Source organism: Rhipicephalus microplus, chromosome 7 (assembly GCF_043290135.1).
Source record: "Rhipicephalus microplus isolate Deutch F79 chromosome 7, USDA_Rmic, whole genome shotgun sequence".
Taxonomy (NCBI): domain Eukaryota; kingdom Metazoa; phylum Arthropoda; class Arachnida; order Ixodida; family Ixodidae; genus Rhipicephalus; species Rhipicephalus microplus.
This window is the reverse complement of record NC_134706.1, coordinates 14,908,374-14,933,531: the sequence shown is the minus strand read 5'-3', so window position 1 is coordinate 14,933,531 and position 25,158 is coordinate 14,908,374. Positions and strand designations below refer to the sequence as shown.

Sequence of the window (25,158 nt, the reverse complement as noted above, 5' to 3'; positions counted from 1 at the left end):
TGACGCATTTGCAAAACTAAGTCATTTGCTAACATCTCCACTGATTCTCCGTCACTTTGACCCAGATGCCCCCACCGAAATCCACACCGACGCTAGTGGAGTCAGCCTTGGCACTATTCTTGCTCAACGCAAGTTTGGCTTCGACGAGTATGTGGTCTCTTATGCCAGTCTCACTCTTACTAGGGCTGAAGAGAATTATTCGGTCACAGAAAAGCAATGTCTGGCCATCGTTTGGGCAATCACAAAATTTCGACCCTACGTCTATGGCCGTCCATTTGACGTCGTGACTGATCACCACGCCCTCTGCTGGTTATCGTCACCAAAAGACCTGTCTGGCTCGTTGGGCATTGCGTCTCCAAGACTATGATATCCGTGTGATCTACAGGTCGGGCCGCCGACATTCAGATGCCGACGCTCTTTCCCGCTCTCCACTTCCCCATGAACATGAAAGTGCGTCTGTTTCCAGTTCCGATGCTGCGACACCTTCGTTCACTGACATGCACTCCGAGCAGCGCCAAGACGCTTGGATAGTCTCTATGATAGAGGTACTGTCTCAGCCACCCCAAGGTACCGCCAATCGTTCACTACGACGTACAGCTCGACATTTTGCCATCCACGATGGACTCCTGTACCGTCGCAACTACCTTTCCGACGGCTGCAAGTGGTTTCTTGCGATTCCTCGCCACCTACGTGCTGCTATTTGCGACTCCTTTCACGCGGATCCTCAATGCGGACACGCCGGTGTGATAAAAACGTTTGCACGCCTCCGGCTGCAATACTATTGGTGCGGAATGTACTGATTAGTCCGACAGTACGTACGTTCGTGTTCCAAATGTCAAGGCCGAAAAAGCCCACCGAACATAGCCAATGGACAACTGCAGCCGTTGCCTTGCCCATCCCGACCTCTTGACCGCATCGGAATTGACTTGTACAGTCCCCTTCCCTACGCTCCTGACGGGAACCGCTGGGTGGTTGTCGCTATCGATCACTTGACACGCTATGCTGAAACTGCTGCGCTGCCAGAAGCCACATCCCGTGAAGTTGGCTTGTTTATCCTTCACAATTTTGTTGTTCGCCATAGCGCGCCTCGTGAGCTACTCAACGACCGCGGACATACGTTTGTTTCCGAAGCCGTACAAGCCCTTCTTCGTGAATGCAACGTTGTGCATCGGACAACCAGCGCGTACCATCCGCGAACGAATGGAATGACCGAACGGTTTAACCACACACTGGGCGACATGCTGTCTATGTACGTGTCCGCTGACCACACCAACTGGGACCGCATACTCCCCTTTGTTACTTACGCTTACAATAGCGCCACTCAGTCTACGACAGAATTCTCTGCGTTCTTTCTCCTTTACGGGCGCGAACCTTCCTCATTCATGGACACGATTCTCTTGTACCGTCCGGACGCTTCAGAATCCACAACTCTATCCGAAGTCGCCACCTATGCGGAAGATTGCAGGCAACTCACATGTTCCTTAACCGCACAAGATCAACCGTACCAGAAGGACCGTCACAATGAAAACCTGCCCCCCCCCGTCATATTCACCTGGCACGTTGGTATGGCTTCGCATTCCCTCATCTGCTCCTGGTCTTTCCACCAAGCTACTGCCGAAGTACAAAGGCCCCTACGAAGTCCTATGTCAGTCCTCACCGGTTAACTATATTGTTGAGCCGGTTCAACCATCGACAGACCGACGCCGTTGCGAGACTGTTCATGTCGATCGATTGAAACAGCACAACAACCCACCCATCCTACCTGGTCCATAGGTCGTCAGGGTGGCTACTTTTCATGGGGGGGATTGATTTGTAGCATTGATATATGGCACAGGCAGGAGCAACAGTGAAAGAAGAGAAGGAAGAGTGTTGGTGCTGCTCGCACTCGCTCCGCTTGACACCTGGTCAGCTTGACCTCTGCGTTTCCCCCAATAAAAGTGTCTTCGGCTCACTGCTAAAGGCGTACTAACACTATCAATATGCAAAATTTGAAAGTATTCCACACAACAAAACAAAGCAACCTTGGTTTACGATTGTGTAACGGATGGCAATCGAATGAACCTTTTGCGGTCTATAGTCTGGCATCTCTTGACAATGAAACAGGGCTGCAGAGGTTTGCAGTTGGGCACCACAAGCTATCGGAGTAATGCTGAAAAACTTGGGCACAAACTGCAAAAGTAAACAAGAGTGTTTTGCAGAGCTTTAGGGGCGCAGCTCCGCTTAGTCTAACCTTCTCCTGCGTCAGGTGTAACTGGCAGTATCTCCTAAATAGCATAATGCATGGTGCTGTCTCGTCACCATTTCTCATCTCATTTCCTAGATGACGTTGGTCCAGTAGAAGTGTGTGTAATAGAACGGACGCACGGGCAGACGGATGGATGCACGGGTGAAAGAATGGACGGATTCACGGGAGGGACTCACGCATGCATGGACGGACGAATAGACGGGCAGTCAGACGCATGCATGGAGTGACGGACGGACGGATGCACAAATGGATGGATGAAAGAACGCCCGGATGCTTCGCCCTACTCATCATCATTCACTCTGTGAATAGGCTGCGTTATTTTTTTACTTTTTTCCCCACAATTCTCAATATCGGCAAAATGTCTTTGGACATGAGATGCTAAGTGGGTAAAAGTTTCAGACTGCGTCAGCAATGAAACATTACACTGCAATCACAGATAAATGCTCCTGTACATCGAGGCCAAAGTAGTGTTCTTCGGACACGAGGTAAAGAATACATATCAACATTTCAGAGTAACATACAGAAGTATCGTATGCACCAACATAATATAGGACAGGCTAAACAGCTCTACTGTTTTGTTTCCTTTAGATTTCAAGATGACACAACAGAAAGCTTTATTGGTTTTTGCCCATATATATATATTTTTTAATGGCGAGCCTATAAAGAAACCATGATGCATAAGATGTTTCACTCTAGGAGTTCCGCAAATCTGTACAAGAAAAAAATGTAATAAGCAGGGGCCATCAGGTTTGGGGGTCAAGGTGGTGGGTGAGATCTGCTCGTGTTTGCGAGAACAGTGTGCGACTCAATTATTTGACTACACGTGTGAGTTTGAGTTCCAGTTTACTGCACTGGTCTTTCTTTGCAGTAAAACATCATCATGTTGAAATCGTGAAGAAATTCTATATTATGTTGACGTTAAAAATATTGTTCTATGGAGATAAGCTGAACAAATTTTTTTACACCACAGCTCTTAAACCCCAACCACATGTACACATGCAGCGTGTCGCTTTTTTATGAGGCCCTGCTCTGTCTTCCTATAGCGAGAGGGTGCGCAGCTACACATAGCCGAGCGCCTCTCTCCCCATGGAAAGAGGGCACGGTGCTGCGTCAAAAAGTCACACCGACACACTGCAACGCGTTCGCGTGCTCAGGCCTTTAGGCACCCGTTCCTGCGTTGAGCGCTGTCGCCGTTGGTTGCAGAACCGATAGACACGAGGAAAAAGAAAAAAATACCCAGGATCGAATGGGATTTAAACCTGCGCGTCCTCACGGCAGTCGAGTATTCGACCAGAGCCACGCAGGTGCTCGAAACTCGCTTGCAAAAAGACCCTATACAGGCATCATGTCTGGCGAAAAATGACGTTAAGCTTTGTAATAGAGTGTGGCAGAAGAGTAACGCAACGAACCGCCATCAGGCAATGCTAATTGCACAACGAGTATGTGTTTGATGCTTCACACCTCAAGCGAAGTGCTCAGCCATACATCTTCGTTGTAGTAAGCCACATGCAGCATCAACAAGGCAAATAATACCTTACAGATCTGAAGTGGGCAGATGCACATCCACAGATAATCTAATAACGGCATGATGGATGCCATCCTATTCTACAGTTGGCCACAGTTGACCGCAGTTGGCCTTGCCCCGACACAATGCTGCACGCAGAATGTGCATAAGGCAGTATCGTAACTGTCAGAGAAATTTCTCATCACGTAACGGTATTGTGTACACCAGAATACTATAGGACTTCGCCAAGGCGCATGGGTGCAAGCTTGGGCTGTTAACACGAATGCGTTATTTACGTACATAACGATATTTATGAATAAGGTTGTGGAGCATTTACAGCACCAACTCAATCGTTCTCACGCATATACGTCAACCGTAAAGCTTGTTGGTAAACCTTGTTGTTAAAGCCACAACAGGCAAGGCCCGATATGGCGCCAACAAAATCCCTCGGTATAATAGCCTATTGTACAGGCTAAAGCTCTAGTATTTTGAAGTTTCATCTACTGCAAAAAGTGATTGTCAGCTTTGTCAACACGAGTTATGCAAGAAATCATGACATGATGCTTCATGACACGGTGAAAGGTCATCAAAATTTGTGACGTTAATGTTTCGTCACAATATAGCATCATCACACTACATCAGTAGGTTCGTAGGTGGGCCTATGCTAGAGGCACCGCAAAACAACGCAAGATGCAGAAACCTTTCGACTCGTACAATCTGGGAGGCAGTGCGAAACCACACTGGCTACCAGAAGCTTTGAGACGAAATCAATAAAATTGAATAAGAAAAAGTAGATGGCAACTGCCTTCCAGTTAACTTAGCCTAATGCATAAGGTGTCATACGGCTTATCTTGTGCCGCCTTCTGATTTCGAAGCAACGCACACCAGAAACTACTTCTGGTTTTCGTCCATTATTTTTTTTTTAGTGGCAAGCCTGAAAAAAAAAGAAGAAGACAGGAAGGACACTCGGACGTTTCACTCGAGGAGTTCTTTTGCTGTTCCGTATGTACAAAAAGAAGGTGGGAAAAAAAAAACAAAGACGAGTGCCCATCAGTTTTCGGCAGGTGGTGCCTCAGCGTGCAAGTGCCGGTGCACCATCTCCTCCTTGGAAATCAGGTGGCTCGTCTTGCTGAGCAGAGACATGAGGCTGTTGAGGTTGTGCGACCACTCGTTGAGCACCTGGTTGGGCTCCTTGTGGCAGCTGAAGCTCACCACGCCCGCCAGCCGATCGATCTTGGCCCACACGCGGTTAGCCACCACCAGCTCCGACAACACATCCTCCGTGCCCTGGGCACGCGTGACACAAGAAACCTGTCGGTGATTGCACGTTTACGTGCGCGACACAACGTACACGCATTCAACATCTCTCTGGCGATAATGTTTCGCCGGGTAACAGTTGTTGCGAGCCTTAATATAAAGAACAGAAGCATTGGGCAATATAAAGAACAGAAGCAACAGAAGCGTTGGGCATTGCGTCTTGGAGACGCAATGCCCAACGAGCCAGATGGGTCTTTTGGTGACGATAACTAGTAGAGGGCGTGGTGATCAGTCACAACGTCAAATGGACGGCCATAGACGTAGGGTCGAAATTTTGTGGTTGCCCAAACGATGGCCAGACATTGCTTTTCTGTGACTTAATATAAAGAATAGAAGAATATATATATATTAAGGCTTTATAATATAAAGCCTCAATATTAAGAAGTAAATTAGGAATAGTCTTGCAATAGATACAGTGTCAGGAATAAACCTTTATAACGAAATTTCGGATATAACGAACCCTATTTTGCGTCGACATGGGCACACAGACACCTCTTCGGTCACAACACGTCACCAGCCAATCGGTGTTGGGAGCGTACAATCTAGCAAAGACGTGCCTATATGTCATTAAATTTTCATGAACGTTGTTGCCAATACAGTCGTACTCCGCTACAACGAACGCACCTCCAACGAAATTTCCACGATTCCCCGTCAGCAGTCTGCAGGAGTCAGTGTATAGATATTGTCGCCACAACAAACACCTTTTCTTCGATTGTCCCACTTTAACGAAGTTTTACGATGCAATTCCAGGCTCAGCAACCTATTGCTATGCAGTAAACCCAATCTTTAACATTTCGATGCATTTTCAGAGCCTAAAAATGCGTCAACGAAGTCTAAAACACGCGTTGGCACTACCGAAAACCGCCACTATACCATTGCTGTTCAGCAAGTGTAGGTGCCGCCATTGCTCAATAGCGAGGGCAATGAGACTGCCCTGGCCCTGCTTTTGCCACTGCCTTGCTTTTGAGCCGCAAATGATCCAAAGCTGAAGCTCAGTCGCTCAGTTAGTGGTTTCCTTCACACAACTGCTGGGTGCAATTGCGGAACGATACTTTTTCCGATACCGATGCTTATCATTATGTTCGTGCTTGGCCAGTGTGGTAATTATTCAGAAAGGCTATTCGTCCGCATTATCAACAAAATCAGCTAGCGGCGAGCAATGGATGATAAGAATGGCATGGAATAATGCAAAAGTCGCCGCTGCACAATACCCTGCCTCTATCTCGGCGTTGTCGAATACGTTTGACGGCGGACAGGTGCTGGTTTTAACGTGTTAATGAAACTGTTTGATTCATTCACGAAGGCGGTTTTAGGGGTTGTTTCGGCGTGCTTTTCACCATGGTCTCGTATACATGGGTGAGAATGACATTGTGACGCTGCTGGGAAGGAATAAGAAGCAGGAGACATTTTTGAAATTTGAGAGTAAACGTTTCTTTGTTTTGCTAGCCCAGATCAGCTATATTTTTTCGATTTCACTACAACGCAATTTTCTCTTCAACTAAATTTTTTCCCCGCCCCCGTCAGTTGCGTTGTAGCGGGGTTCAACTGTACTACGGCAAAACCATCCTGTCTAATAGAACGCTGCATGCAACAAAATGCTTTTTTGAACATGTTTGAGCAGCAGCAATAACGCTGGAAAGACATACAGTTAAAGAAGAGCATTAGGATGAGCATTGTGGATAATTTTCCACCACCAAACAGAGTGCACAACTTACTTTTTCGGACAGGTCAAGAAGCTGGGACATACGCTGGAGCGTGATGCGCGTGTAGTACTGAGACATGACCCTGATGTTCTGCAATAAAAAAAAAAGGACCAAGACTTGGCAACAGGTACTGCCCCCGGTCATGCCCTAGTCATGCATCACTTTTTTTGTTTGTTTTTTTCGCATCGGCGCAGAGATAGTGTTCCATAACGATCTTACATGTTCCACGACACGACTCTTGAAGTCGTTCCAACGCCGGTCGCCCATCTCGTCGCCAACGGCGAAGATGGTGCCCGGCTGCAGCCGCAGTTCCTTCTCGTACGCCTCGCACATGCTGCGCCAGTTGATGAGCTCTCGCGTAATAAAATGCTTCAGCAGCTCCCTACAGGCAAAGAAGCATGTCGCCAATTTAGCTGTCCATTTCCTTGGTGTGACAGCCCAACCTTCATTCCATTTAGTATAGTTTATACTCAATCACATAGCGCTTTACAGGGGAGAGTGGGGTGCACAAAACAACAAATTTTGACAATGGGAGCATCAAAATAATAACAATTACATTTCACTCTTACCTCGGTATAATAAATGGGGATATAACGAATTGTTGGTTATAACGAAGTAAGTGACTAAAAGCTTTGCCATACACACAGTGCTACAAATAATAGTTTATAAGAAATTTTAGGATAAAACAAAGTATTTTTGTGGTAGATGTGAGATTGTTATAGTGAGGCCTGAGTGTACATATCTATGATGTTAGGCAATGAATGCAAATGTAGGTATACTAAGAAACTGAGAACAAATAAAGTAGTATATATGTGATTGATTGATTGATATGTGGGGTTTAACGTCCCAAAACCACCATATGATTATGAGAGACGCCGGAGTGGAGGGCTCCGGAAATTTCGACCACCTGGGGTTCTTCAACGTGCACCCAAATCTGAGCACACGGGCCTACAACGTTTCCGCCACCATCGGAAACGCAGCCGCCGCAGCCAGGGTAGTATATACGTGTGTGTGAGCTTGTGTGTAACTGTAAACTTCCCACATTATCAAGTAAGTGACAGTGAACGCTGAAAAAAAAGAAAGTCAAATGTGAAATGGAAACGAGGCCGGGGAGAAGGTGGTTCCTGTTGTTGGATGTGCATGGAACTAAGGGATGGCAGTGTTAGCGCAGCAGCAAATGATGTGAGCTTGATCTAAACGAGCTGAGCGATAAGATGGACTCGTAACAAGCTAAGCTTTCAAAACTGCATAATTGATTACTTTATGAAAAAAGTATGAGACGAGATGCTTCTGAAATGCGATTTGCTCAATGCCGTTCTGAACGAGACTCGCCATCCCTCTGGCTTGTAATGGCTAGGCCAGTAACCGTGTTACTTAAATGGCAATATGGCTGTGAGAGTGACAATTGTGACAGCCTGGATGGGTTCACGCTATGTCAGTAGATGAACAATACTGTGAGGCCATGCACTGCATTCACCATCAACAGTTATGCTCAAGGAACGAGAGCTAACGACAAGTACTTTAGCATGACCGTACAGTGAGGATCACACCTGAAACTGATCTGGCAATACTTTGGTTACTTAAAATCTAGTTCTATGAAGAAAAAAAACAGAGGATTGAAAGCTGGGCGAGCTGGCGACAGTACTTGAGCATTTTTCAAACACAGTGCAATGATAATATGAACGAAGGGAAAAAGGGGGGGGGGGGGGGGGACAAATTGCAGCACTGATCTAAGCAAGAACAACCGAGGCTAAGCTGTGCCATGCACAAGAGTCTAGACTAATATGACATCATAGCACATTAATAACATTGGAAACACAATTAAGAGGATCACCTCCCAGAATTAGAATGGCATGCAAAGGCATATGATGTTTGTGTAATATGCCAAATTATATATTTTTTTTCACACCATGCTGCATGATGCACTGCAATGTGCTGTTTAAGGGCACAGCAACTGGTGACATGCAACGGACAGCCATCTAAATCAAAACTGCATTAGTCTCAAACCTCATTATAACAAACTTGCATCTTACAAGAAAAAAGTAAGTTGTTTATATCTGATAATTCATTATACAGTCGAACCCCTTTTATAAGAGACACTGATATAAGAGACAAATGGGTATAAGAGACACGAGTGTGCTTACAGTAAAATGCACACAAGGTACCCTGCTTATAAGAGACAAGAATAGCAGCCCGGAGCATTTCTCTTATGAAGGGGTTCAACTGTAAAGGTTATTCCTAACGCTGTATCTAATGCAAGACTACTTTTCATTTATTTTGTCATAACCAATATTTTGTTATATGAAGGTTTCAGTGTAGTTGAGAAAGATAGCTATAGCTTTTTATAATGGCTAACCAATAAAGAGTGCGCAGAAACAGCGCTGAACACTTACTTGTACTGGGGCAGCTCGTCAAGGTTCTTGTCCAGCTTGGCCCGGTGGATGAGGTCGTGCTGTTCATTGTCGTGCGGCGCCAGCATCAGGAACAGCAGCATGTTCCTCAGCGCCTGCTCAAGATCGCGGATTCGCAACAACTCAAGACTAGCTTCGTCTATTACGCCACAAACATCGTGCACTGTCACAGGTACCCGCTGCAAAAAGAAATTGCTTTCTCCTTTTATGGAAAGCTGTGCACAGTAGAATGTCGACGATTTGAAAACTTCAATTATTGAGCAATGCGCTCTAATGTGGCAACTGCACTAATGTGGCAACTGCACTCTAATGTGGCCACTGCAATGTGGCAATGTGGCAACTGCACTGCCGGGAGCCATGAACTGGACACGGTCGAGCATTGTTGATAGTGACATTACATACACTGTACCATGGAGGAGGACATGAAAAGCAAGAAGCATCTGCTATGCAGAAAGCCACAGTAACAAGGGTCAGCACACCGCATAGGCCTCTAAAAACAATTTTCTGTAGTAACTATCAAGATGCGGTACACATTGCTTGACACGGTCTATTTATTTTTTTTTTATCGAGCGCCTTTGTTGAGTTGTCTCAACCCGGCCACAAATGCTGGCTCTGTGTCACTTATCCCTAGGTGAGGGTAGCTCTTTGCTTTTCCTTCACAATTATCGCGGCAAACTTGCTGGAATGCCCATTCATTCACCACTGCTTACAATAACTAAGTGACCTAACAAAGGAATGGTGGGTCAATCAAGTTGTTATAATGGGCAGCAGCTTTTCCGGTAGCACTGGCACACAAGTGGCCATGCCACAGCCAATTAGAGGCCCGCACACTACAGACACAGGGCTGCATAAGCATCTTCCCTTGTGTCTGTCCATTCTCATCAATACGCGCTGTTTTCGCATCAGTAGGAACGACCAACTACTAGCTCTAAATGTGTTATTCTAGTTTCTATGTTATCCCACAAAGAAGCGTTACGACGGGGTCGTTCGCTACACTGCAACAAGATTATGAGAGCAAGACAAAGTCTACTTGCCTCCTTGCGCTGCGCCTCGTCCTGCTGGACACTCTCGGTGCGGTACAGGGCCGAGTAGTGCTTGCAGATGGCCAGGTACGAACTCTCGTGCTGGTCAAGCTCAATCATCAGCTTGTAGTAGCGCAGCTTCAGGTCCTGCACAATACATGAATAAATAATATTAATAAAATCGGAGCCTTTTTTGGCACTGTGAAGATGGAAGCTAGCAGCCGCACCTGTGCATTCAGCAGCAGCAGCCTCACGTCATTTTTCCACTCGTTCGTGCTTCTGTACACATTGGTGCTCTTCAATTCCCGCACTTCTTTGTGCGAACAAACAACGTGCATCGGTACAACAACCAGTCCCACACAAGAACTTCAGACAACAGCACTAGGGCGATCGTTATGTGACTAGGCAAACGGGACATAACGATTGGTGGAAAGTGCCACCTGGGCCAGCACTGTGACACTTGCCAAAGAGGCATGGATGGTGGCGAGGGACACTGAAAATTGCTGCCCGATGCATCATTTTGTCCGTGGATGCAATGCACCACAACGCGGCAATAAATGGCTTTGTAGTAAAAAAAGGTCAACATTTTAACGCGCAAAACTTTTTGGTTCCTAAACTCAAATACTTGGTGAAGCTATGATATAAAACTCCATACATATTTATTATTTCGATGTGTCGCTGAAGGGTTGTAGTGTCAAAAACCTAAACCTAATAAAACTGACAAATGTTCAAACATTTTTTGGTACTAAGTAGTTTTCAGTATATGCCGTTTGCACGCAAACATGTGAAAAAGAAACACCACACAAATTACCGTATTTCCACAATCTTAAGTCAAGCCCCTTAATTCTTTCAGACGCCACCTATGAGGAACTGTCGGTAAATAAGTCAAAGTGACACAGCATGAATCAAGGCACTCGATATTCTATTGCAACAAATATAATTTTATAATACATAGACTGATTTATGAATTTTATAGCTGTTAATCCAAATTAAGCTATGATTAAATAATTACTTATTTTAAAGACATTCATGATGTGTTCTTGCATACATGCAATCAAATCTCCAGCTAGAAATACAGGGCAAATTGGTTTCCGGTTTTGCTCATTCTGAGAAAAGAGAGAATATATTTCGACCTGGCTCCAGACGAGCACAACGTACAACGACTCGTCGATAATGGTACAGTGTAAGGAACTCATAAAGTTACTTGTCCCTTTTTCGCGCAGCTTTGTAGTTATAACGTAACGGCTCATAGTGCAGGACTGGTTACAGTCTTTGTGGACTTCCGTTTACCCTCCCATAGAAACCCATGTGTAGACGTCAGGTTGACATCATTCATGTAAAGCTTGGCCAGCTCAAGAGATGCGCCTGGCTTCAATGCTATCTTTACGTCAATAACGTTTATATCGTTCTGAAGCAGCACCCTAGTATGCCAGTTCTTTTTTCAGATTGACACAGAGACAAGTACCGTATTTACTCGCGTAAGGAAAGCACTTTGTTTCTAAAAAAAATTGGAGCAAAGTTGGGGGTGCGTTTATTATGCAGGGCAAACCATACGAAATTTTTTTCAGTATGAGCAAAAAATGTGGTAATGCACACAAAAAAAGGAAGTTAGACCACCTAGTCTTCTCCAATAAACATACGCATACACAGCTGTTCCTATACCACCCGTGCACTCCGTAAAAGCGTTTCGTGGCTTTCTTCTCTCGCAATCGTTTAACCGCAACAGCGGTATCTGCTGTGATCTCGAAGGATGCCCAGAAGCGCGCGCTATGACGCACTTTACCAACTCTGAGGCGACTTCACACTACGACCGCGCCGCTGCCGTTGATATTACAGCGAGTAACCAAAATTGTAGCAAGCTACCACCGAAGCTTCAGAACAAACCACCGATAACAAGATTAACAACGAAAGACGGCCGCCACCTCACTGTCCACATGAAAAGGTAGCCTACCTCTTGCGTTCTTTGAAATACGCGTGGATAACAATAACGAAGAGCAAATGGCGACTGAAGCGAGAATCGGGGTCGTACCATGTTGCAGAAATCGTCCCGATCTTTTCATGGCGACAAGCGATTTTTCCCAATTTTCCAGAAACCTGCAATGCGATGGCGACGAACGGCCTTTCGCGACAGTCATGGCAACAGCAAATCCTGTCATTGTCGCTCGAAAATCGCGTGCATGTGGATGGGCCTTAAAGTTTTATAGTTGCAGGAAGTGACCATCGGTTGGCCCGGGCAGTTTCGTGATCTTCGCTTGCTGTGTGCTTGTCAGCTACTATGTCTCTACACTCCCTCTGTTCGTGAACCTCTCTGTGGTGCACAAATAAATAAAATTGACATGGCATGTGCCGCGCACAGATAGAAAGAAAAACAATACGGCATGCCGCAACAGCCAAAGGGGGAGGGAACATGCAGGAAGGGTCATCATAATAATAAAAAAACGGAAGAGATCGAACGGGAAAGAAGGCATGAGGTATCTGTTAGCAGGACGGCAATGGATGGATGTAAAAGGTGCGTTTATCATGCAAGTGCATGCATTACGCGAGTAAATACAGTATTATCCCAAAAGCAAGAGAGCTTCAGCTGCTGTGAACACCTTGAGGTAAACATGCTCCAACCGTGTAGGCATTCAACCATTACGATGGGGCAATAGAGACAAACCTAATTTTAAGAAGCTTGCATCTTACATGAAAATATGCTCGTTGCATCAGATAATTCTTTATAAAGGTATATTCTGAACACTATATATTGCGCGACTACTCATCATTGACTTCGTTATAACCAATATTTCGTAATATCAGGGTTCTTCGTATCGAGGTGTGCCACCTCACCTGCTGCTTGGGATCATCGAAGAACTTGGGGGCGATCTTCTTGCTGATGATCTGGGTGCGGATGTAGTCCTGGCGAGCAAGGCAGAGCCGCATCTGCTCGAGAATGAGCTCCACCTTCTCGCGCTTGTCCATGGAGCCGAAGGTCTCGACCTGCAGCTCCTGCATCAGGGTGGCTGCCTCGGCTACATCGCCGTCCGCCTCCTTCATCTGAGCCAGCTTGTGAGTCAGCCGAGCACGCTCGACCTCCACGTAGATCTGTGAGAATGTCATAGTCGCACAGTTGACATCATTACAGTCATACCAAAGTGAAAAAAAAGAGGGGGGGAGATGGTTTGATGAATCCAGCATTCGTTACAAATATGCTTCATTTTAAACGTGCAATAACCTCAGTGACAGTGTAAGCGTGTGCATATCCGCCTCAGTTTCAACAGTTCTGTCTAATTGCAAGATAAGTTATACAATGAAAAACAAAAACGAAGTTTTCGAGCAGCTTCCCTATTGAAAATGATACTGACCAAAAAAATCGCGGATTTAATGCAAGGGTGTTGCAATAAATGCCGTGGCAATGAATTGTAACATCATATAAAGTAAGGCTGGCGGCAGCCTTCTTTGGATCCGATATTGTGCAACTCTACAAAACGCTCTCGTCAGAGAATACAGCCTCTCTAGAGAGAGACCCTCTTTTCTCACCGTCTCTTTGTACTGAGAGCGCATCACACTGATGGGCATTTGAGCCATCTGTGCCGATGCCTGCCAAGACGCACCCATGATTGCGAGTGCGCCCATAGAATCAAAGTTCACAGGTGCTGCTCAATTGAACCCCCCTGCTCCCCACACCGCCCGCATCCCTTCATACTCCTTCAAGAAGGGTGGGGTGCTTCACGTCTGCTGGAGCATTTGATGACAGGTCCAACACACGGGGGTAGTTTGCTGCATGCGCTCTCTGGGTGCTATCGAACGCCAATTCATTTGATCTCTGCTTCAACTGCGTTCGTCACGTTCACTCGCACGTTTAGCTGTGGGTAGAACATACAATGCGCAAGAGAGGGGGGGGGGGGGGTATTCATTTGGATTTTATATGGAACATGAAGGCAATATCGAAAACCCATCGAGTGTGCCCATAAAACTGCTATCACAATAACAGGAGAAAATTATGGAAACAGCAGAATTGCCCTAGAAAGATAAAGTGTTTCAAGAAACAAAGCGTCTTCAATTTTTGCTGGGCACATGCACATTCTCAAAAACGGAAGAGAGCGCGGCGTCCCGGCGCTCACCTTTCCAGCCGTGACGGCACGCAGGGTGTCGATGAAGGCCAGCTTGATCTCCTTGGTGGGCATCTGGTCGATGTACGTGAGGCACTCCTGCACCATCTTGGCCACCGACTGCTTCATCTGGCTGCGCCGCTTGGTCAGTGCCAGCACCTGCTCCGACAGGGCTGCCCAGTCCTTGGCCTCAAAGCAGATACGCACGATGGCCACCAGCACCCGGGAGGTCGAGTGGGTATCGCCGCCCTGCAACATGCCGTCCACTTTTGTTGAAAACATAAGAATTGATGCAAGGTGTTCGGGTAAATTGGCCATTACGCAACCAATAGCAATCACACTCAAACCTCGATCTAATGAACCTGGATAAAACGAAATACTGGTTATAACGAAGTAGATGAACGGTCTTGTAATAAACACAGCGTTAGGACTATATACTGTTATAAAAAATTTTTGCATATAACAAACTTATTTTCATATAACGTGCAACTTTATTATAGTGATGTTTGAGTTCATTACTCAAACAAATTAGGAACCCTTCTTCTGTCGTGAAAATGAGGGTAATCGCAGCTTGGCGTGTGTCAACGTGACCTACTTTTCTTTCATCGTATCGGGTTATGTAATGCCCCTCTCTCTTGGTAATCGTCTTGTTGCTCCATGCCAGGAATCGGACCTTCATCCACATGCTTTGCAGCACAACACTTCTGTTGCTACAGGCAACAACGATGGCGATGTGTTCACGCACTCGTAACGGCAGAATGTGGCAACGTGAAATGACTAGTGATCTCGATAAAATGTCAACACTGCCGCATCAGAAATAGCCGACTGCCGACAAGTTCGCGATACGGAGGGCATAGATTATTGGAAAACGGCGCATGCAAATACGCACTTGACCATTGATTTGATTGATTGATTTGTGGGGTTTAACGTCCCAAAACCACCATATGATTATGAGAGACGCCGTAGCGGAGGGCTTCGGAAATTTCTACCACCTGGAATTCTTTAACGTGCGCCCAAATCTGAGCACACGGGGCCTACAACGTTTCCGCCTCCATCGGAAATGCAGCCGCCACAGCCGGGATTTGATCCCGCGACCTGCGGGTCAGCAGCCGAGAACCTTAGCCACTAGACCACCGTGGCGGGGCTACGCACGTGACCAGTACACCTTCGACGGCTGCATTTCTGTGCGTTCGCCGGTTGCACATTTTTCATGAACAATGCTGCTGCTGCCACCACTCATAGAAGCATAGCATAAAGAGCCTCCTCTATCTGTTATTCAATCCTTTACTTCAATTTTTTCCACTAAAGTGCAAGTTTCATAGCTTTTTTTTTTTTTTTGAGTCTTCAACTTTTGATCCTGTCCCTGTTTTCAGCTGCACAGACAAAAACACAAAACAGGATGAAGACAGTAACAAGCGCAATGTCACTTTTTTGTCACTAATCCTGTTTTGTTAACACTGTAAGCATGAATCACCGACCAGTCCTATCGACCACTATGTAACATTCCCTATCCCATTCACTGCCGAATATTCGGTACAGAGCTAATAAACCTTAAAGGGGCCCTGAAACACCTTTTTAAGCAACCACGGAACGAATTCACTGGAAGAGCTTATTGCCTTACGAATTCAACGCCGCAAAAATTTTAAGAATCTGTCCAGTGCGAGTGGAGTTGCAAAGGTTTGTCGCATGCTGCAATTGTATTCTCTCTTCTCTCGTCCCGACAAAAGCGCTGGAAGCTAAGCAGGGAGGGATGGCAGGGCCACAGAAAAACGTCACACGCCTCGTGGCCTTGAGCATTTCTTCTTTTTTTTTCTTAGAATGCGACGTTTTTTTGGTGTGATTGCACGAGCACGCGTGGACAAGTCGCGGCCTCCCGCGGCGATCTCTGTAACGAGCATGCGCGCCATGCTCAAATCAGTCAATGGCTGATAGATGGGTAATTCATGTGTGATTTTTGGGCATATTCCGTGATTTGTCGAGAGAAGAGAAAGCAATTTTTAGGTGACTGATAATATATTGTGAATTCCAGGCCGCACGCTGTGCTATAATATTAGGCTCGCGTGTTGTCCGGAGCCTCTACTACCGATCGGCAGCGTTTTCAGACCATGCTCAAAAAGTGTTGCAGGGCCCCTTCAAGTTTGTTGTCAGCACATGCCCTTGACCCTGTCGTTTACCTTCATTAATGTTCACATTTCACACTATAAACATAAAACTAGTTGTCACCAACTAGGTCAATCAGCCACACTGCTTCAACCGTCATCACGTTAGCATAAGTTTACTGCAGTTTAACAACTCCTTTACAAAATGCAATACTTTTACAAACTTATATTGACATTGAGAACTAGGAAATTAACATTGTTTTATGCTGCTTGCTTTTTTATATTACACTACAATATGAATCGTAAACTAAACATTTCGACAGAATTGCCTACCTAGAAAGTACAAACTACAGAAGACTCCCATTATATAAAACTCTCGTAAGCAAAATCGCTGCTTTAATAGAGCAACAGCCTCTCATGCGATTGGTTGCATACTTGAATTCTGTACACTTTTGTATCTCTCAATAAACGAAACATACTTCCCTGGTCCTTTCAGGTTTTGTTTAACAGGAGTCCACTGTATTTGAAACATGGCCAGTCGCCAATTTTAGCACTTTTCGATTTGAATTCCATTTCATCTTCAAAATAAATACAAGAACACCCCCGAACTTGAGCAAAACTTGCAGAGACAACACTCACCGTTCTGGTCTGCTTCTCCAACGACAGCAACTGATCGAGTGCCCCCTTGAGGTCACCTGCCTGGAAGAGCGTTCGAACACACCGTAAACGACTGAGCATCCACATAAACACTAAAAACAAAGCCTGAAAAACACTTGCGAAATTAACCCATCACGTACTTTGGCAAGTGCCTCGCACTGAGGAATTTTCTCGTCGCAGGTTTTGCTGTAGTCCACCTCCATCTTGACCAGCCTCCCGCCATCTGTAAATGCGTCCGTCGACATCGCTGCCAATTTCCTGCAGCAAACGAAAAAATAACGAAAAAAGAAGGCATCACGAGAAGTGAAAACACTGTGGCTGAATCAGTCGGTGCCGATATATGGGCCGTTAATCTGGACACCGTAAAATGGAGCGATATTGTTAAGCTTAGGAATGGCAATGTTTTATGCTAATCACCATAGAGTTTCACACTATAAACCCTAAAGGTGAATCTTACACTGATATCGATCAAACATCATAAAAATGGTGAGAAGTACAGGCTTCAGACAGCATCGGATTAGATAGCAAACAGTCTACCAGTCTTTTGTTCTGCTGTTTTTCAGCTTCATCTTGTGGGCATCAGCTGTGTGCTGCCTGAATAATGCGTATGATGTTTTCCAGCGTAAGTAGCGAGTTGCAATGAAAAGCACTCGTGCAGTGCCCTGTTCTTGAGTGATAAACACTCTGGGTCTCTTGGTTTCCAATGACGCTGTAGGTTTACAAGTTGAATTTGACAGTTTCACCTAAGTACCATTTATGCACCACTCAGTACGAACATCATCTCATGCCAGGTCAGGAAAATGCACAGTGTTCATGTTTTTCTAACAAGTGCGTCAGATGCGCTCAACTCAGATGCACCACGACGCCAAACCGAGGTAGATGCATCGTCGCACTCCTTTGACTAGGCTCTGCAGCGGAACGAGAGTGGCATCCAGGCAGGCACACCGGGTGTCACAGTAGACATGATGCGGTAAGTATTTTGCGCTCAACACAGTATTTTTATTTCCACGAATAGATGATGCATGCTTTCGAAGACAACACATGAGTTTGTTCGACGATAACACACGCACGATATAACACTGATCACCAAACACCAATGCAGTTTGTGATTCTCCGCAGCCCATTTTTCAAACTACGTTTGTTTTTTTTCTCCTGGGGCGAAGTTTTTAGGGTATACAATTTCAGTGATGGAAGCGACGTTTCGCTTTTTGGAGCAGATTCTAGAGCAGAAAAAATGGTGCTTTGGAGCAGCCTTAAGTGTCTTTGGCGCAGAAAAAAATGCTATAGCTTAGAGTTGCTACTGGTGTTTTCAGAGCAGATGCATGTTCTTAACGACTCCTGAAGTCTAAAACATCACTTAAGCATGTAATAAATATTTATATTTATTATTAAACATGCCGTATGCTAGTATGCAGTATAGTTAACGTAAATCATGGGCGGGGGGCGGGGTCAGGAGAGTTTGGACTTTTCTGATGTTCAGGCTGTGGAGGACACCCCTTGCAAGTGCCCACTAGTTGACATTTAGCTTTAGCACGTGATATAATTTAGTTAACAGAGAAGTATAGGACAGTCAACAGATTAAAAGGCTTTTTATCTTTTACTGCGTGCATTTGTTAAATGCCCCTCAGCTGTGTGAACTATGGAAATTGAAAAAAGGCAGGTGAAAAAGAGACTGAATAGGAACAATGCAATTGCTTGAACTCGGACACCATGCTCGTTTTTTTTAAATTTTATTTGAAAGCGTTGAATTGAAAATATGAATTGGACTCTATGGCCTGATATGTGTCACCCCTTGAGCTTTTTCTGGATTCACGCCACTTAGTAGCAAACTAGGATGACAGTGTGAACAGCTTGCTTTTGGTTTCGCTTAAGCTCACGGGATGGTCCCGTGGTTCAACTTCATTCTTTTTTAGTTTGCCAACACCCTTTCGGGGCAGGGTTGGAGCAGTTACTAGCAAATATTGCACTTTGGAGCCGCATTTCTCTTTTGGAGCAGCACTTCCATCACTGCTGTTTAATGAATGGAAACTTCCCTGCGAAGACTTCACGCAAGAGTGGGATGAATCGAGGCGACGCGAACTGAATCGAGAAGCGTTCTTACGGTGAACCGTTCCGTGTAATCGTTCTAGTTTCGCATTCCGCAAAGCACACCGAAAACGAAACGCGCGCCTCCGAACAAAAAATGTGTCGTTCATTGATCGGATTCGCCGGCTTGTCGCTCGAATAATGTGCGGCGCTCCTTACACGGTTTGGCGAACGTTCCGTTTCTCGGAGCACGCGGCAAGCACTTGAGAAAAAGCGAGTCAAAGATCGGACATGGCAGCGCCGTTAAGCTAGTGTTTAACTTGAAGACCGAGTGAATTTCGCGTTAGTATCGTAACGTGCCGCGGAGACTGGACCAATCGGACGTAAACAGAGCGTCCAGCGAGATACGAGAATGCCAGCAAGTAAGGGCTACCCATTTCGTCAAGTCACGCCGGTGACAAGTGTCTCTCTGCAACGCCGAGGCTTTTTTCCAGCTCTAGGGGACCGGGTACCGTGCTCGGGCACACGCTTTTGTCTTGTCCGTTACATTTACGCTAAGCCTCGCTATTCACGATACGCGCAGCACAAGTAAAGCAACGAAGTTGCACAAAAACTGCGACAACTCACCTCAACAAGAGTCCGAACCACAAAATCCACTGCACGACCACCGCAAAGTTCAGAATGGAAAATCCCGAAACAGAACGTGCCCTAAAGAGGTTGGTGACGCAAAACATAGCCTTCAAGATTTGTAGTTTTAATTTTAACGCATAAGTTAAAAAGCACACCTACTTCAACATGTTAAAACAGTAAATTATATTTTATTTATTGTTACTTGAATTTTTAGGGTGTTAGTTTTTATTAGTTGCTACAAATATAAACATATAAAGTTTGGGTTTTGGTTTGGGTTGTTTCACCTTTTTTGTTCACCCGCTATCAAACATGTCGGACAGCTGGATCTGCAACTTGGCGTACGACGGGAAATTTGAAGCCCTCAAGCAGCAGCTAACTGCCGATCGCACTTTACTCACCAAGGAAGACCTCGTAAGCTCGATTTTCGGCCCAACCTTAGCAGTGAAGTAACTTCGTGCAAGAACCAGAGTGATCCCAGGTTTCTGGGATGAGAGACCGCGCGATACGTGGAATGACTGGGCAGTATATCACTATGCCGGCGTCCGATGTGGATTAGAGCATTCATTATTGCAGTCATAACAGTTGGCGCTTTTCCTCTCGCAGGCAGGACGTATACCTCTGCACTGGGCCGTCTCGGGCAAGCATAATGACATCGTCAACTATCTTCTCCAGCAGGGATCCCCGGTTGACTGCGTCGACGAGGTGTGTAGTGTGCGCGGATTTTGTTGTTATCCGGTGTTGTTAAGATCTGGTGGTAGCCCTCGCGTAATCTTGCCGCCACTGCACGCATAGACGCGGCTTTCGTCGTTTGACGTGCGGAGCAGGCGTCCGCACGCCGCCAAGATCGTGGGTCAGACATGCAGACGTTCGCTCCGCGGTTTTCCTATTTCTCTACGACTCCACTACGCATGCGCACTTTCCCATAGCGGCAAAGTCGCGAAACACATCTTGATCTCGGAGGCTTTTGTTCCAGTGATGCCTGTTATTCCGGACCCTAACTAAACTGCAGAGGGCAGCACAGGACAGTGTAAAAGGCGTGTTGTGCGTTGCGGGCTCCTTCTTGTTTTGTTGTTCCCCAAATACCTTCCCTGTGGTGCTGTACCGCGGGCTCCTTAAAGTAGCACCTATTTTCTTGAATTCGTCTGAAGTGGCAATCGAAGTAAAATAAACTGGAGGGGACACCTTTTTGTGACGAGTGCTTGAACTACTGAGTGTTCGGTTAGTAGCATAGCGAAAATATTCTAATTTTAGATAGCAGAAGCTTAGTATATCATTGGTGAAGGAATGTGAGGGGAAAGGTGGTTCAACCACCCTTCTATCCCCAAAATTTCAATTTTGCATGCGTGTGTATAATATATAATATGCACACATAAAATCAAATGCACATACACAACCTTTGGTTGAACCCTCCCCCCTCCAAAAAAAAACATTTGACCACACTTGTGAAGTTTATATTTATTCATTTAGCTATCACAGAGTTGTTAATGTTAATTGAACAAGTTTTTCACATTGTTACATATTGTGTGCATTCATTCCTGGGCGCAGGCCAATTGGACGCCACTCATGATCGCATCATCGGTTGGTCACATTGAGATGGTGTCTGCCCTGCTTAGTAGGAATGCCAACGTTGACATCGCAAACCAGATGGGCCAGACATCATTGCATTATGCTGCATCCAAAGGTCACCTGGAGGTAAGTCTCCTGCATTCAATCTAGGTGAGGTATCTTATAGGTGCCTACCAAGTGGGCTTATTTGGAATACCTCACCTGGATGCCAAATTGACCAGAAGTTTGCCAGGAGTCCATTCAGAAGACTCCTACATGATATCCCCTGTGGTAGCTTTTAATCTGTAAACTTTCATAAGTACTTAATGTGTAAAAGAATTCGCGCTGCTTCTGTAATGCAACGGTGCCCCCTCTGATGGAAATGCAAATGATGTGGTACACACCACCTTTTCTAGCATGCCCTTAAAGGTATGCTAAAAAGAAAATTACTATTTTCCTGATATTAGCGGCTCTTTCATTATTCTATAATCACCACGCTTGCTGCAAAAGGGCGTTTTGCAAGTGAAAAAAATGCATGCGAACAAAATACAGGCGGTTGCACCACATTGGAGTACCCACAACAGTTGCCGTTACGTCAGATTTTTACAGCGTCCACTCAGCCAGTAAAAATGAAATAAATCGTCCTCTGAAAAGGCCAGAGTTAACGCACCTAGTTTCAAGAAATTATGTTGAGCCGACATAGCAAAAAAAAAAAAACAGAAAACGCTTCAAAGTCCCTGGTGTCACAAGATTTGAGACTTTGGCAGTAGATTGAAAAGCGAGACCATAGCCATTGATTTGCTTATCTATAAATAAAACTGTGGTGGTTAAATCAGCAGCGTTAGAGATTTCAGAGCATAATTTGTCAGCCTAAACTAATTTACCGTTTCGCTTTAGTGTCCCCCTTATCAGTGTGCATGGCACACTCGTCGACATTTTGATTGCACAGGTTGCCAAGCTCCTGCTGGAACATCACGCCAACATCAATGCCAAGGACTCGTACGGCAGCACGCCTCTGCATCGGGCCGCATCTCTGGGAAGGAATCCCATCGTGCGGCTCTTTCTCGATGGCTACAGCAACCAGCTCGACCTGAACTGCGCGGACGAGCCGGGCAACACGCCCCTGTGAGTCGGCGCATGTAGAACGTTGTGATGCAGTGTGTTACGTTTCTTCCTTACTTTGTTATCACTAAAAGCATCAGCAAAGTAAGCTGCCGCATAGGTTCGCGTGTCGCCGTACGGACACGTAGTGGGCACTGTGCAAGTTTGCTTGCAGTAGGCATGTTAGAATGCCTTGAAAGAGCCAATGTTACGCACAGACGTTCGTTTTTTTGTGGCACAGTTGAGGCATGTGCCGAGAACGGAAGCTAGGCTTGCGATTGAGAAGGTGCATGGTGCCTGATTACGGTACCCCGTTATACTCTAGAAGGTCAAGCTCGAGTGTCCTCCAAGCTTTTGTTGTTTTTGATACAGTGTGAAAGGTGGTTAGATGCAACAGCTTTATGGCAGGTTAGAGCTTTGGTCTAAGAACTCCCCTTCAGACAGCACGCAGCAGTTGTGAAATTTGTACTCCTGCCAGGGTCGGGGCAGTGTAAAAGGTTATATGTGGGGAAGGGGGAGGTGCATGGATTGTCAGCCAACATTGCCATTTGAAAAAAAGACTTTCCGGTATTTCGGGCATAGCCAATCTGGAGGTGGCTGTAATGACTTTAAATGTGGAGACTTTGGTGGTGAGTTAAATACTGCAATGTCGCTTTTTGTTTCAGGCACTTGGCGTGCGAAGAGGAGAGGGTTGACGTTGCCAAGATGCTGATTAAAGCTGGGGCTAGGACGGACATACTGAACAAGGTTGGTAGACTGAGTGTGTTGGCTAATGCTGACTTCGGTCGTCTTACTGAAAGAAAGGTCTTCTATTGTCCTATCAAATGGCGTGAAACGTACTAAAAAAAAAATCCTTCAAAAAGTTGCCGGCGCCAACATTTCGACGAGTCGCTTTCGTGCACTGAATGCTAAAGCACTGTATGTCTCAGTGTAACAACTATACTGACGTTCATACTATTCTGAAGTTCATGTCATGTTACACTTCAACACAACGTCTACACTGATGCTGTAACCTTGCGATTCGACAATACCATAGTGGCGGCTTTACTTGATCATGCTGGTTTTCTTGCCAACAAATGTTGGCAGTATTTGAATTCACTTTGGCACAAATTTAAACTATTCCAAAAGAATGGCTATATGTATTTAATAATTAACGTGCTGATGAGCTAGGTAAGGCATGGTATTTGACAACGCATTGCACAAAAGGACATAATCACGCACACATAAAATAATGCATGCACAACAACTTGTGTTTGCATCATTCTATGTGTGCATGATTGTGTACACTGCTTCATTAAATGTTATGCATGTTAAGTAGAAATAACCCCTGTAAAAGTGGTTTCGCTGCAGTTTAGGCATGCCATGTCGTGAAACAACCTATCTAGGGGAAATCGGCACGGCCTGAAATCGAACCTCGCGTACTCTTCGTCACTGCAATTATTTTTTATGTTTAATAGTGTATTAAATGAAATTATATGTGTTCCCACTTCTTTTCCAACCAATAAAGTAACATTCACACATGCCTAGTCCCTATTCTTAAAAATATTGTGCAAGTTAGTTGGGCTATGACAAAAAATGCTAATTTTAAAAAGTGTGAAGAAAATGCGATTTTTCAAAAGTAATACGTGATATATACTATCCAAACTATTCGGACTGTTTGATTAAAGATTATTCAACCATATCACTATTTTGTTAGAATTCACTTTGAGCCTCAAAACTTACTATTCGTTTATCCTTAGTGAAGATGCTTCTGCTAGAAAATGAGCGACAAACTTTGAGTGCAAATGGACAAGAAAGATGCAATAGTTTCGTTTTGCCCTCTTATGCAGGAAGAGAAAACAGCCTTCCAGATGGCACCGCCGGCCCTGTCAAGGACGCTGCAGACTCTGCATGAAGGGTCGGCAGGGGATTTCTAATAAATTTTTTTTTCTTTTCACTTTCATCTTCCTTCAATGTCTTGCTGTTCTACGTTGAGACGTTGGGGGCATGGCGTGCAGAGATATGTTGTATTTCATGTCCAAACGTGATTAATTTAAATAAACTTGTTGAGCTAGTCATGCTGATTTCAAATGAACAATAATTTTTCTAGTAGGTAAACTAGATTACGAGATACACCAAACTGCTTTTAAAGCATACTGGCGGGCTTGTTGGTAAGACCCTGAAGTTCAGCATTTGTGTCATCCCTTTCTGCGCGTTTTTTTTTTTTGTGTGTGTGTGTGTGTGTGCAACCTGCTGTGCGCTGCCATATGCTGCAACACTAACTGCCTCTCTATTTTCTAAAGTTCGAAAAAAGTCATTCTGCAAAAAGAGCACATGATCAGACGGCTAAATACTGTAATATGCAACAAGTGCAAAGCTGTGCACAGTTTTTGGATCAAATTTCATCACTAGTTGTTCTGAAGGTGATCGAAGTTCAATGTTTGTGCAATGACTCCCAGATAAAAAAAACAAAACCGAATTCAGAAAATTTATGAGCAGCAAAAGAACTCTGCTCTCGGCACGTTGCTCTATACCATTTGGGTTTTATCTTAAAAAAGCGATTACAACTCTATCTGTCCTAGGTCATGAGATGTGACTTTGACGTGAGCAATAAGTGAACCAAAAACATTTAAAGGGGCCCTGCAACACTTTTTGAGCATGGTCGGAGAATGCTGCCGATCGGTAGTCAAGGCTCCCGAGAACACGCGAGCCAAATACCATAGCACAGCATGCGACCCAGAGTTGATAAACAATTTAGCTTAAATTTAGCTAAAAATCGCTTTCTCTTCTCTCGACAAATGATGCCACAGGCTCAAAAATCACTGCGAC

At 45.2% G+C, this 25,158-nt stretch overlaps 2 protein-coding genes across 2 annotated transcripts; one reads left to right on the top strand and one right to left on the bottom strand.

The window, feature by feature from the left end:
• Positions 1 to 4,718: 4,718 nt before the first annotated feature.
• On the bottom strand, positions 4,719 to 19,731 carry Rpn5 (regulatory particle non-ATPase 5). The gene is made up of 10 exons (XM_037430588.2): positions 19,702 to 19,731; positions 17,190 to 17,307; positions 17,032 to 17,091; positions 14,306 to 14,542; positions 13,032 to 13,286; positions 10,215 to 10,349; positions 9,163 to 9,275; positions 6,989 to 7,151; positions 6,782 to 6,859; positions 4,719 to 5,036 (listed from the first exon to the last, which is right to left on the bottom strand). The coding sequence occupies exons 2-10, from the start codon at positions 17,292 to 17,294 to the stop codon at positions 4,800 to 4,802; spliced, it is 1,383 nt and encodes a 460-aa protein (XP_037286485.1). The 5' UTR covers positions 17,295 to 17,307; positions 19,702 to 19,731; the 3' UTR covers positions 4,719 to 4,799.
• A 256-nt stretch (positions 19,732 to 19,987) lies between these two features.
• On the top strand, positions 19,988 to 24,286 carry LOC119180021 (uncharacterized). Its single transcript, XM_037431152.2, has 6 exons — positions 19,988 to 20,115; positions 20,308 to 20,406; positions 21,250 to 21,396; positions 22,199 to 22,374; positions 23,016 to 23,097; positions 24,180 to 24,286. The coding sequence occupies exons 1-6, from the start codon at positions 20,014 to 20,016 to the stop codon at positions 24,264 to 24,266; spliced, it is 693 nt and encodes a 230-aa protein (XP_037287049.2). The 5' UTR covers positions 19,988 to 20,013; the 3' UTR covers positions 24,267 to 24,286.
• The last annotated feature ends 872 nt before the right edge of the window (positions 24,287 to 25,158 follow it).

Bases quoted from the DNA above. Each gene is read 5' to 3' on its own strand.
- Rpn5 (XM_037430588.2), bottom strand. From the start codon at position 17,294: ATGTCGACGGACGCATTTACAGATGGCGGGAGGCTGGTCAAGATGGAG. The intron at 14,543-17,031 runs GTGAGTGTTGTC...GGCATGTTGCAG, and splicing joins TGGAGAAGCAGACCAGAACG to GGCGGCGATACCCACTCGAC. The intron at 7,152-9,162 runs GTAAGTGTTCAG...CTTTGCCTGTAG, and splicing joins GACGAGCTGCCCCAGTACAA to GGAGCTGCTGAAGCATTTTA.
- LOC119180021 (XM_037431152.2), top strand. From the start codon at position 20,014: ATGTCGGACAGCTGGATCTGCAACTTGGCGTACGACGGGAAATTTGAA. The intron at 21,397-22,198 runs GTAAGTCTCCTG...TTGATTGCACAG, and splicing joins CATCCAAAGGTCACCTGGAG to GTTGCCAAGCTCCTGCTGGA. The intron at 23,098-24,179 runs GTTGGTAGACTG...CCTCTTATGCAG, and splicing joins GGACGGACATACTGAACAAG to GAAGAGAAAACAGCCTTCCA.